Raw genomic sequence first — 13,435 nt, forward strand, 5'->3', positions numbered from 1 at the left:
TTAATAATTTAAATGTTTTTACTTAATAGTCAGTCGACTATCAGACGGAAGGCTTACTAGGGTAGTTTACTGTCGTCCTTTAAATTGTATCGCCTGTAAAAATTAATACATTCTTCGATTTAATATTTATAATAATTACAGAGTTCGCTAAAACTTTTTGGTTAACATTTTCGAGGGACACTCGCAAAAAAAAAACTTCGAATTCCGAATAAATTATACCCAGTGGACGGTACATCGAATTTATAAGAGACCATTAAAATAGGTATTTTTAAACTTAAACGCCTGATAAAAATTTAAAGATGATTAATTATTTAAACGTAATTTACCGCTTTTTACTTTTTCAGAAGCAATCGGTATGATAAAGTGTGTGCAAAATAAAAAGAACCGTAATTTTAAAATAATTAAATAATGATAGTCTGTTAGGAACGATGTATATCGAAAAAAATCTATTGCATAGAGTTTAAAGTCAGCGTTTTTAAACATAAATTATTCTATAAAAAAGTTATAGTGCAGGAGGAGCAAGAGAGATGCTCTGCTAGATCCGTAAAGACGTCTACTTCTCATTTCTAGTAAAAAATAAATGTTGTCTTAATATATGTTAGGACATCGGGATTATGAATTGCCTTATACTGTAGAGGGTGAGTTTTTTGCATTTCCCTTAAATATTTTCAAATCAAGAAAACCTTTAAAAATATATTTTTCTGTTATCCGTATGAACATCGAAACTCTGTACAATTATTTTGAATATCAGTGACCCGTATACTGTGAGTTATTTTTGTAAGCCTGACGATTGGTTTTCACTAAAGTGTGTGGATCTATGAAAGTGAATGATTGAAAAATAAAAAAGCGCTTGCCATAACAATAGAACGCATGTATTATTATACGGTGTAAAAATACACAATAATGATATAAATAACAATTATGATGTATGGGCAGACGTTGTAATAATAAAATGTAATAGAGAGAGAAACAGAGAAACGTCATTATATTGTTTTGCGTTAAAGCGAGTAATGCATACAGCCGCCTAGTCGTCGTCGACGGTCAATAATAATAAACAGCTCAATCGGCGGCGGCTGCGCCGGTGGGCCAATAGCGGTTGGGTCGCACGCCGGGTGTGTCCCGGGCGGACCACCGTCCCGGCCATTGGCCCGGCGCTCGTAACCAGGACGGGCGGGGGTCGGTGCGTCTAGGCGGAGTCAACGGCTTCGGCGACGGCGACCGCCGACACCGATCCGGTACGCGTCAGAGTGTGTCTGCTGCCCGCATCGGATAATATCATTACACGCGCGCGCGTTAATATAGAGATCCAGTGCCGCCGCCGCTGTCGGAATCGTACCGTCACCGTTTTTCGGACAACACGCGTATATGATATCGCCGATGATGACCGTACCGGTGCAACTGTCTTAGACGATTCACCCTTGTACCGTACGTTTGTGTGTCACTCGACTCGCACACCGCTATGACAGCTTGACGTTTGTCCGTTGCTCGCGACCGTGTGTCTTGTTTTTATTATTATTATTATTGTTAATTCGACGGGATCTCGACTTAGTGCCATCGAATATGGCCCTGGAAACAGAAAGGTGCAGCCCGAATAACGCATCAAGTCCCGGACCCACCNGCTGCTCGCGACCGTGTGTCTTGTTTTTATTATTATTATTATTTCAAACGGATCTCGACTTAGTGCCATCGAATATGGCCCTGGAAACAGAAAGGTGCAGCCCGAATAACGCATCAAGTCCCGGACCCACCGACAACAACCGGCGTCCGGGTCTTGACGACTGCAGCGATCAGACAAAAGAGCGGATGGCCAACGGCCTGTCGTCGTCGTCACCGACGTCATCCGGAGAGTATTCTCCTCGGTCCGCGTTGACATCGTCTGCTTTTCGGCCCGTACTGCAAGAGGACACTGTTCGCCCGGACGACGAAGACGAAAATGAAGACGCTGACAGCGTGCTGTCGCCTCAATCTCCGAGACACCGTCGTGGTCGTCCAGATGAGGTCACCAACAAACCGCTGAGCATATGTTCACCGTTGCAAAACAAAGACGGGGCCATCAAATCGTCCGCGTTGCAGGCCAACTACAAAAAAACCAAACCGTCGTCTTACAGGCCCTACGACGGAGCGGCCCGATGGGTTCATCAACAGCAACAACTATCACCACAACCGAGTTCTGTCGCCCATCCCGTCGCAGCCGCCGAATACGCGGCTCTTGCTGCTATGGCTGCACACGTGCCACCAATGTTCCATTTCAACAATTGGATGTATCGGTTCAACTTGCTGCCTACCGTCGGCATGCCTTCATCGGCTGTTGGAGTCGCAGATTATTTCCAAAGTTCTCCTCAATCTCACGACTCGTTACACAGGTCTGTTCCCGCTGACTTGATGCAATCCTGTGGGGGTCCTTCGGCTGTCGTATCTCGTCTAATGCAACCCCTGCACCAGGGTAACGTTACCAGTTCTGGGATGCATCACAACTCGACGAATGCGTGTTCGCGTCCGACCAGCACTTCCGGTTCAGACGTATCGTCTTCGTGCACAATGAAAAACTACAATACCAGTAGCTACTGTCGTTCACCTTCGCCCCGGTCACCGAGTCCGTTGCACTTGGCGTTTTCCGTGGACAACATACTCCGACCGGAATTCGGTACAAAAATCACCGCTGCTTCTGGCAAGCGACGATCCCGGGTGTCAACAACTTCACCACCACCACCGCAACCTATTTTGGCCATTAACCAAACGGTTCAACATGTCAAGTTACCCCAACCACCACCGCCACTACCGGTTCTACAGCCATCCAGCAAGCGTTCGCACGCAACCCCTGATACCAAGACTTGCAAGCGAAAACCTTTGCCGGTGCCCATTGCGATACCTATCCAGCAGACATCACCGGCGGCGACGTCTCCGCAGACGACAAAAGCAGCTGCAGATATTTTGGTCAACAACAACAGCAGCGATGGAGATGCGACCAGCACCGACAAAGAAATGTGGCCAGCTTGGGTGTATTGCACCAGATACTCTGACAGACCTTCTTCTGGTGAGTACTTTCAGTCATTAAATATTGCTCAATTCTAAGAATTTCACCGAAAAATCGACTTGGCTATTTTTAGTTGTGTTAGTACTTTTTTTTTGTTGATGTGGTAATTTATAAAATACTTAAGTTTAGAAATCTGTTACAAAAAAAAAAAAAAAATGAAAGCCTCGTATAATTATTTTCGAACTGTTATCCGACTATTTTAGATGCAATGAAAAAAATGAATTGACTTCCCAAACATAATTTTCTATTTAAAATATTAATCAAATAAAATCATATCGACTGTTATCAGTTATGAGCGCAACTATTTTCAGTATTCTAAACTGAACGTTTACTGTACATTGTTTGACGATAATGCAAAAACGGGTAAAATTAATCATTTTAATATTTCGAGTAAAATATAAACCGTCGAACTCGATGCCAGCTACCGTAAAAAATTGAGTCGTTGGTGATTTTGGCACGCGATTTGCTGCGTGAGTATTTGTTAGATTTATTTAGAGGGAATAACAACAATAATCGACTGTGTAAGTAAATTGATGTAATTTTTATCCTCGTTTTAGTCAATAAACCATTTAAATTGCCATATGTACACGCACATTGTATTATTATGCTCACAAAACGACTGTCTGCAATCCGCATTTTTCGTTTACAGAATGGCAATAACTCATACGGAGAACGATTTCCCGGAGATTTCAAAAAAAAAAAAAAATCCTCCTGTGTCTCGTTTAAGAAAAATGAACAACCTTCGCATATTTTCTCTTTCAGCATAAACGCTTTAGTTTAAAATACGTTTGTAAAGTAAACCATTATTGAATTAGTCACAATGGTGTTGTATAATTGCTGTAGTAATGTCACACATTCGTTCGCATTGACCACATCGTGCAGATTATGATAATTAATATGTTTTAGCCCTGCACGAACGACTCAATGCTTTAAATAATATTTGATAGTAGATTCTGATAGACTATGAAATGAATTTTAATTAAAAACAATTCATAATAGTAAAATAAAATATATTTATTTTTTATTAAATATTCTTTGAGTTCTGTCGGTTAATAATTTGTGAACAACTAAATCGTTTCCACGAGAATAAAACGTTGTAGTAGAGACGATTTTGGGGCATGTAGGATTTATTAATCCATCACACGTTGAACAACTCCGTAGCCTCGTAATTAATAATACACTGTAAACAAGTTCATGCAAACATCTAGATTAAGAAATTTCAATTAATGAGAAACGATGCAGACTAAGCCGTAATTGATACTCGCATCTCATAAATAAATTATAAGAAATTAAAAGAGTCATTAAAACGCGCAATGTGGACATATTCGTGGCGGTTTTTCTGCGTACTTTCCGAGTATCACACGCAGTTCGGAAGCGGCCATTTTGAAAATCGTCAACCGGTAGTGTGCGATAATACATTATCAGGATAATAAAAACCCTCGTTGCTGTTTTTATCAATACATAATAACATTGTGGATGATATTCACACCGTGGTTAACGTGGTCGGGGGTGTGTTACCGCTCGCAGGGGTCTTAGAAATACAACTGCAACGGCAGTTTCACCCTCTTGCAAAGTAATAATGTGTACCGCAAACACACAACACACCGCAAAACGCTTGTACGCGCATTATAACGTTTCACAATACCTTTGTAATACATGAACGCGTTTTATTTATCCGCCACGGTCTTGACGTTCGGCCGAACACATCCCCATAAAAAAACAACAATAACCGCCGATGTTGCCTCCTCCCCAGGGCCGAATCATGTGTACACGCCGTATACGCGTTCAACAATTGCGGCGTTGTTACCGGAGGAGACAACGGTATGCGCGGGGAGGATCCGATTTGTGCGCCTTATGGCCAAAATTGACATAATAAACCTTTGTGGGGCTGCCTAATGTTGTCATATGAAAACGTACACTTTGTGCGTGAAAAAACACATAATAATATTGTTCCCCGCGGAGACGCCTCCGCCGGTCGTCATGAACGTTTGCCTCGTCAGCGCATACACGTGTTATACGGCCAACAATAATAACATAATGACTACGGCCACGATGACAATGATGTGACATTGTGCGCCGTATTAGCGCGTCCTAATGCAATCATATCATTGTGTAAACGTCTCCGAGGAGCTTTTTACTGTGGCGCGCACAATACATTTACACCCAACGCATAAATCATACCCACCGTAAAAAAAATAATAATAATGACGATAATAAATTTGAACGCGACATTCGTTGGTACGACATGATATTTGTATAGAAACAGAAACGCGGTGGGCATACGCACACGAGAAATCCTCAAGTCTGTCTCTCGATGGTCAAATTAACGTATTGCTTTTTTGCGAGCGGTGCAGTAGGAAAACTCGTGTAAAAAGAACCCCACTGCTAGAACACGTCTAACTGAACTGCATTCGAATTACAAAGTGGACTTGCCAAACGCTTTGTCGAAATATTTGGGGATTAACCAATAAACATTTATTGCCTTGTAGTTAATTTTCCAAACGAGTGTTATTATTATTACTATTATTTTTTGAAGATTGTGCAAAACAAATCGCTGACCGTTTAATAGAGACGCATTGCCGCCTATAATCGATAATCCATAATCGAATACAAGGTTATTAATTACAGTTGTGACTTGTGGGTGTAAACAGCAATAATTCATTTTTTCTTTTTTTTTAACGATTCGAATATTTGTAAAACTGCAAGTTAACGCCTCAATCGTAAGAGATCTATTACAATAATATGATAATCTATCGACTCGCCTATGAGTTATTATTATTGAATATTTAATTATACAGTTTTTTAACGGCGATGACAATCCAAATCGTATATCATCGGTTGCACGCGCACAAACTCGAATAGTAATGTCCATAAAATTACTTGCGTTTTCTATCAGTTTACAGGTACAACAAGTTAACAGGCGTTCCAATGTTTTACGCATATTGTTCCGCTTGATCGGTTTTCAACTTTATGATTTTCATAATAAGAAAAACCATTTATACCATTTATTGGGCAAGTCTGATAATAACACGGTGATGATGTGTTGCGTTGTATTTGTGTTGTTTGATTGGCTCGTCAGGCTGTTGCGACTATTATTTCCAAAGAATAGTTTAGCTTTATTTTTTTTCCGTTTGATTTATTTTCCGGAAAAATTAATTTCCAGGCGACAACAAATGTTCACATGGCGAATCGATAAATTACTACGAGTTTTATTTATCTAGCAAATTGGGAACCGCTTAAAGTGCCACGAAACGATTTATGGAAGTCTCCGCTTATATAATCTTGTAATAGATTTAACGTTCACGTAAAATATTTCCCATTATCGTGACGTGTCATCATTATGATTATTATCATTGGTGTTCGTGCGCTTATTGTGTTGTATAAACGGCGCACGAAAAGTATAATTGACAGAATAAGCATATTTTTGTACTTAGGAAAATTGTTTTTTGTTTTTATTTGAACAGGTACAGCTTTGTTTCTTTTTGTCACACGCATATATTGTAACGAAGACAAAAAAATAGAATTGTAACGCGTTGTTCGGTTTCCTATACAGGCACTCGTTTAGTAGGCCGTTAAACTTTTTAAGGGTCATTTAATTTTCCGTAGGACACATGACGTTATATGACTGTCCCGGCAAAGTCGTTAAAACCCGTCCGACCTGACGAGTTCATAAAAAATTGAAGTTTAGTGACAAACAAATACTCGAATCGGCGTGGCATAAAATTTGATTGCCTAGCACACTGTAAGACCAAAAGTAATAAAAATCAATGCGGCCAACCACTTGAGTTCAGACAAAAAGATTTATCTGTGCGAGTTTGGTTTTACCTTAAAGTGAAGGTTTCCATCGCGTCGATTTCAGAAATCAACAACGATGAAGTAATTGTTTTAGCGCCTGCAGATCTGATACGGATAGATTTTCGTCCGAGTGGGTTATGTAAATCGATAAAGAAATCGCTATGTCTCGTGCATAGTTTTTTAGTGTCTAATAAAAATAATTCCAAGAACTATTCAACGGAGGTGTGACTCGCGTGATCGTTTTTAAACGGGTACAAAATTTTTTTTGTTTCGTTTTTTTTAAGTTTCATACTATACGGGTAAAGCAATAATATTACGGCAGCTGTTCCTCCCTCATAATGTCCTATACGCAACATAACTACACCCATTACTCCGTTGAGTGTATAATTATTTCGTGTCGACGAAAGATAATTAAAAAATATATTTCCCGATTGATCGCCGGCTCTGTGGCAGAGACGAGTGTCGTGAGTACATAACAATATTACCGAGTAACCAATGGCGCTCGAGTGTTTTATTTAACAATTTTTTACGGAGTTTATCTCGCGATAAAGTAACCACGTATAAAAAAAAAAAAAAAAAAATGCACTCGAACACGTTACCAAACGTCTGCGACGATAACGAAAAAACCCTTTGCGGATATAATGGCCGCCACGCGACCCACCGAAATGTCATATCGCACAAAATAATAATAACGGCCTTTGCGGCCCGGGGCGTTTATAATGCACAAACACCGTAAACGTGTGTACAAAAGCTGTGCGACACTTTCGCATGGTGTGCGGCACGGAGATAAGCCCCTTGTCCGCCCACGCTCTCCTTACACGCCCTTTGAATGTACACAACATGCCTGTTTGACGACGGCTAATCGTTTTACGCTTAACAAACACAATAAAACGGTTATTTGCCGTGCCGGCGTGTCTGCCGAGGGAAACTTTTCACGTTATTCAATCGCTGTACTCGTTTTTCTTGAAAGCAGCCGCCCCCCCCCCACACACGTTCGGTGGCATACAAATGAATTGCGGAAGTGTGAGCCTCGTACATAAATCTCGCCGAGCAAATAAATTGCATTAATCTTATCGAGGTGTGCACTGGCCGAGTCGACGGCTGCTTATCGATTTCCCCAAGTCAATCGACTCGACGCCATTACGCGGCCGACACAATAATATTATTCCGTTTTCATGGGTTTGTGTGTACCAGCAACAGTTCATGTACAACGTTGTATAGGTTTACACTTAAGAGCGAGGAAGAGTAAGAAATTACCTCGTTGTACGCCGCCACCATCGATTTGTACGGAATTGAATCGTACGCACGAGATAGGATAAAGGGTCGTCAAGGGGAGGGCAGAGGGAGACACACAGTTCTGTACTGTTCTAGAAGGAGACGGAACGGCGGGGGGAGAGGACGCAGGTGATTTTTCCTTTGGGGTCCCGAGGGCAAACCAACCGAGGCGGTTCACGCCACGCCCCGTTTACCGGAGCAACGTCCTGCGCGTTTATGACACTGTTTGGGTATACAGTGCTGCACACGGACCGCACACCCTGTAGCGTCATGTGTGTGCGTGTGCTTTGCCTCGCGAACAATCGGTAAACCGAAAACGAATAGCTCTTTGTGTGTGTGTTTCGTATTACCGTAAGTTCTCGGTAGTTTCGTGAAAGAAGTATTGTGGTTAACGGCAAGTCAAAGCTCCAAGACGGATCGATATCGATGTGCGCGGGTCGCGGTGTTGGCGTTTGTAATCTCGGGAAACGTGTCCAGATAAATAAAAAACCGCATAATCTGCGGCGCTTGGCCCATTACGGCAGTCGTTGAAATTGATTATTTCCAATGGCACAAAAGAAAACAATAATAAACGATCGGGATATTATTTTCAATGTCATTCCAGTAATGAATACAGGCACTCAATAATTGTTAAGCTCATCGTCTCGTGCGACTCAGAAAAATGTGCTCCGGTCCATTTGAACGCAGATAATAATGCCAATAATATCGTATCTGTGTATATTCTGTTATTATCAAACGCAAACACTAATTTACATAAACGGCGTACTATTTCATAGACACGTTCGTATAGTATTACATTAAGTTTTAAATACACATTCAAATAGTTACTATAGAGCATAAAAAACTACATTTTTTTTTTTTTGCACGAAGCATCCTATCAATTAATAATCGAGCGTCTAGAACTGAAGAAGCGTATCAACTAGAAATGGGGTTTTAACACTATTAGTCCATTTTAAACAATATAAAATATTTTATCATGTGAAAATAATGTACCATTAATTATGTCGAAAGGTATTTTTCTTAAGGAGATATAAACTTCGTTCGTTAGTTTAAATGGAAAACGAAAATTTAATGTTACTCTCTTAAAAAGTAAACATTTCGTCGATACGCTTCTTTAATCCTAAAGTCTACTCGTGTCATCTTTTTTCTGAACAAATTACAAGTAGTAATAATTATTATTTTAGAATTAATTTCCATTTATTTGCGTAGGCCCCGAGCACTTCACAAACAAAATTATTCAATTGTTTTTACATTTCAAATTGAAAAAAAATAAGGATTTTCATTAGAAAATAATTTGCCAATCGACTTATTTGATAAAGAGCACGTTAAACAAACACGAAAGCGTTATAAAAAAACTAAAGACCCGCATACGTATTAGATCACTCTGTATAATGTCACACATATACACATTAAACTTGGTGGCAGTGTAAAACAAGGGGTTGATTTAATTCTCCCTCGAATTTGGATGTCGTCTCGAAGGGTATGTCGCACAGTTGACAACCGTGTAGAAAACAGAGTCAATAAAAGGGTTTAATTGCATGTCGCATACATATTACATGCCTTCAACTAGAGTTGGGGTGATAATGTTGTGGCGCATATATACAAGAGCGACAGACAAATCGTTGCAGTAAAGAGACAACAATGTAATAACATTCACGGTAACTTTGCAGTTAAATTAAATATGGACGAAGCGTAACAAAAGACATTGTAGTTATTGAAATTTCCTGTAAAAAAAATAATTAATTAATTAATTTGATAACGCTGATTAAACGAATATAACACTGGGCGGGTCAAGGATTCGCGATTGGTTACTCTTGGAGCTAACAAAATGATTGATTGTTATTACATAAAATAAAAAATAAAACACCGTGATAGACCTTATTAATAGTAATGACGTTGTATATTATTATTTTAATGAGAAAATATCTCCGATGGTATTGTGAATATTTTGACGGTCGAGCAGAACGAGAAAAGACTGGAAAAATCGAAAAGGTAACACGACGTGTTTATTTCATTGTTTAAATTTGCGTAGGAGTTAATTATTTTCCAACTGTCTGGTGGTTTGTACGCATTGTTGAATTGTATACAGAACTGCCGATGTTACGCGAAGTAAACATTGTGCGCGGCGGCAGAAATAGATTTTTGTCGTTAAGTGCTCAGTCGATGAGAGAGACGACCTGCTGTCAGAAGTCGTCACTTGGTTTCAGCCCAAACTAATGATACTCGAGAAACGCTTTATCAATAAAACGCGGCTAATATTTATACACAAAATCCCCCCCCCCGCCGCCTCCCCTTTTGCCAGTAGCTCGTGTATTGGCACTCGGCCGGCTAAAAGCTTCGATTCGCATTACAATAACAACGCGGCGGCTTTGTAAACGGATTTTCCCCTCGTTCCGTGTGTGTCGTGTACACAAATTATACAAAGCGTTTGCCTAATGCACTCCTTTCTCGTATACAAATAATAATAATAATAATATTAAACGCGAGACGTTTATTAATGAAACGGAAGTAGTATCCGTCACACAGTCGGTGACTCGGCAACATTACTAAACAAAACTCGGCGCACACTTAGCGCATGTTATTATGTTGGCGTTGGACTTGTTTTTTGAGTCCGATTAACATTAACGACAACCGTCCGACAGACGAAAATGTGTTGCCAAAAAAAAATCGTCGTCGTCGTCTTGTAAAAATGTTTCTCAGCGCCGTAAAAATCGCTGCGAGTATGTGTCTAATAGGTTTTTTGTATTGCAAACGTTAATTCAATTACGGCGATGGGATAGGACCGCGTCTCGCCGTTCGCAATCGTCGCGTTTCTTATTTATTTTTTAATTTGATTTTTCCCACCATCCACTAAAACAGTAATTGCGTTCGACTTTGTTTAATCTTTAACGGACGGACCTTGAGTTGAAATTTCTCTGTTACGCTGCATTTCTCAATTCGACACAGACTGCGCACGTTGTGCTGCCCGTGTGCCGTTGAGGTCTCTCCATACCTGAACCCCCCCCGGGGCTCCGTCATACTGGTTACACCATTGCCGCAATATCGTTCCAGCCACAGGGCAATGAATACATAACGTTGTAACATGCGTGAGGATGGCGTAGGGTAGAAATCTCATTGCTCCGCCCCTACCGCATAATACTGCCGTATCCGTCGTCGCCACCGCCGTACACGCTTTTGCCCGAAGAACCGGTATTCTTAAAAAAAAAAAAAATAAAAAACCTAACAGGAGATTGGATGGCGGGTCACAAAAACAGACCCAGGGGTAATAATTACTACTCGTCGGATCTATTTTTTATCGCTTGGGACGCGCACCGGATGCGCATCGGCCTATTTTCCAATACACGCCATATGATTATAATAGTTAATTATAACGTATGGTACACAAAAGGGCTAGTCGCCTCGTGATAATTTTCTGAGAATTACTGATTTCTTCATTTACTGTAATTGTCGCTTGGTGTAGATATTATATAAGTACTAAGATCATTTTTTTTTTCGCTCTACAGGTCCTAGATCGCGACGAATGAAACGCAAAGACAAGGTTGCCGAAGAGAAGCGGCCAAGGACGGCGTTTAGCGGAGACCAATTGGCTAGACTGAAGAAAGAATTTAACGAGAATCGATACCTGACCGAGAGAAGGAGGCAAGAACTTGCCAACGAACTGGGTCTAAACGAGGCACAGATCAAAATTTGGTTCCAAAACAAAAGGGCGAAAATCAAAAAGTCCAGCGGCTCCAAAAACCCGTTAGCTCTGCAACTGATGGCCCAAGGTCTGTACAATCACACTACTATTGCAATGTCCGACGATGAAATGGAAGAAATGTTGCACCAACAACAACAACAACAACAACAGCAGCAGCAGCAGCAACAGCAACAAGCTTCGTCAGTGTCTTAAATCGCGAGATAAAAAAAGAGACTTGTTTGCAATTTTTCCATTACTTACATTTGTTTTAAACAAAAAAAATTCTTTAATGTTCTCTAAATACTGGCCTTGAGTTTTAACGTGTGGTATACATATTTTTGTTTTATTGTAAATATGTTTAAAGGATCAAATTATTATTTTTAAATTATTGTTTTTGAGTACACGATCATATATTTTCATATCAAAAATCGTTTGTACGAACATCATGTTTTGAACATTGCAACTAAATATAAATCTTAAAAGTAGCTTAGTTGATGTCGACTACATAAAAAACTGTTATTGATTTTGACAATATGTCTTGATATTCAACGTGTACAATAATCGTAAAACTTTATCATGAACAAATGTGAATAGAAAATATTATTATTAATGAATAGAGATAAAAATACACTGTAGACTGAGATTTTAGTAGTTTTTTAAGGATAAGGTTTGTAATGTATTTTTAAATGAACCTAAGCCTATGCATAAACATTTGTATACACACATTATAGGAAAACGGCGTTTTCGGTTGTTCTATTTATTATTATTTTAATCTAAAATGTTCATCTTCTAGTCATTAATTTTTACAACGTTGTGTATAATATATATATATTATACATATTTTTATGTACAGACAAATTTGACTTTATGGATATTAAATATTTTATTACTATGTTGTGTGAGTGTAATGTATGTGTGTATACAATAGATTGCAATCGCGCACTGGTCGTGGTGTAATTATTATTATTATTATTATTATTATATATTATATATTATAGTTTTAGTATTTAAAAATAAAAACCAATGTATTATCACAATTATTTAACAGTTCTGTTGTGTTTTAATAATAATTATTATTTTTTATGGTGTTATAAATTTCACCGCGTATAAAATAATAAAATATAATACAATGAAAACAAATCAATTCGACGTGTTTATGTTTTTTTTTTTTTTGTAATTAATTGGCTGTCTTATTAATTTGTTAGTGCATAAATTACACGCACTATGATTTCTTGCGTTTAATTTTCTTATCCTTTTCCTATTTTATTTCTACTATGCCTTAAGGATTTATACGCTTTATATTTAATTGGTAAGAATACAGAATTGTCTTGTGAGAACAACAGTTTACATATCTTCCAGTATGGATGATTTGTTTTTTTTAAACTTATAAGGCAATATTATAAAATATAATCGACAAACAAGAATAATAATGAAGTGACCTGTACAGTGGTTGTATATGACCTACATACCATTGTTGAATGGAAACATGATTTATTTACAAATGTAAAAAAATACAATGCTTGTTCCTGAGACTAGATTAGAGACAAAACTAAAGTAATTGAAAAGAATAGGTAGGTTATAATTAGTGTTTTTTTTTTGGTGACACATTAAGGTAACGCTCCGGTGTCTAATAATATCTTAAGTTAATTTGT

At 38.9% G+C, this 13,435-nt stretch overlaps 1 protein-coding gene across 2 annotated transcripts; it reads left to right on the forward strand.

Moving 5' to 3' along the window:
- Positions 1–1,244: 1,244 nt before the first annotated feature.
- LOC126899279 (segmentation polarity homeobox protein engrailed-like) lies at positions 1,245–12,902 on the forward strand. Of its 2 annotated transcripts, XM_050674000.1 has the most exons (3): positions 1,245–1,580; positions 1,713–3,034; positions 11,608–12,902. In XM_050674000.1, the coding sequence occupies exons 1-3, from the start codon at positions 1,561–1,563 to the stop codon at positions 11,994–11,996; spliced, it is 1,731 nt and encodes a 576-aa protein (XP_050529957.1). In that variant the 5' UTR covers positions 1,245–1,560; the 3' UTR covers positions 11,997–12,902. The 2 variants fall into 2 exon arrangements, with proteins under 2 accessions (XP_050529957.1, XP_050529956.1); XM_050673999.1 differs by lacking the exon at positions 1,245–1,580 and having other exon boundaries at positions 1,623–3,034.
- The last annotated feature ends 533 nt before the right edge of the window (positions 12,903–13,435 follow it).

Source organism: Daktulosphaira vitifoliae, unplaced genomic scaffold, assembly GCF_025091365.1.
Source record: "Daktulosphaira vitifoliae isolate Bord-2020 unplaced genomic scaffold, ASM2509136v1 Scaffold_2, whole genome shotgun sequence".
Taxonomy (NCBI): domain Eukaryota; kingdom Metazoa; phylum Arthropoda; class Insecta; order Hemiptera; family Phylloxeridae; genus Daktulosphaira; species Daktulosphaira vitifoliae.

Excerpts from the sequence above, each read along its gene's own strand:
- LOC126899279 (XM_050674000.1), top strand. The coding sequence starts at position 1,561 with ATGGCCCTGGAAACAGAAAG. Across the intron at positions 1,581-1,712 it reads ATGGCCCTGGAAACAGAAAG|GTGCAGCCCGAATAACGCAT; the intron begins GTGCAGCCCGAA and ends GGAAACAGAAAG. Across the intron at positions 3,035-11,607 it reads CTCTGACAGACCTTCTTCTG|GTCCTAGATCGCGACGAATG; the intron begins GTGAGTACTTTC and ends TTCGCTCTACAG.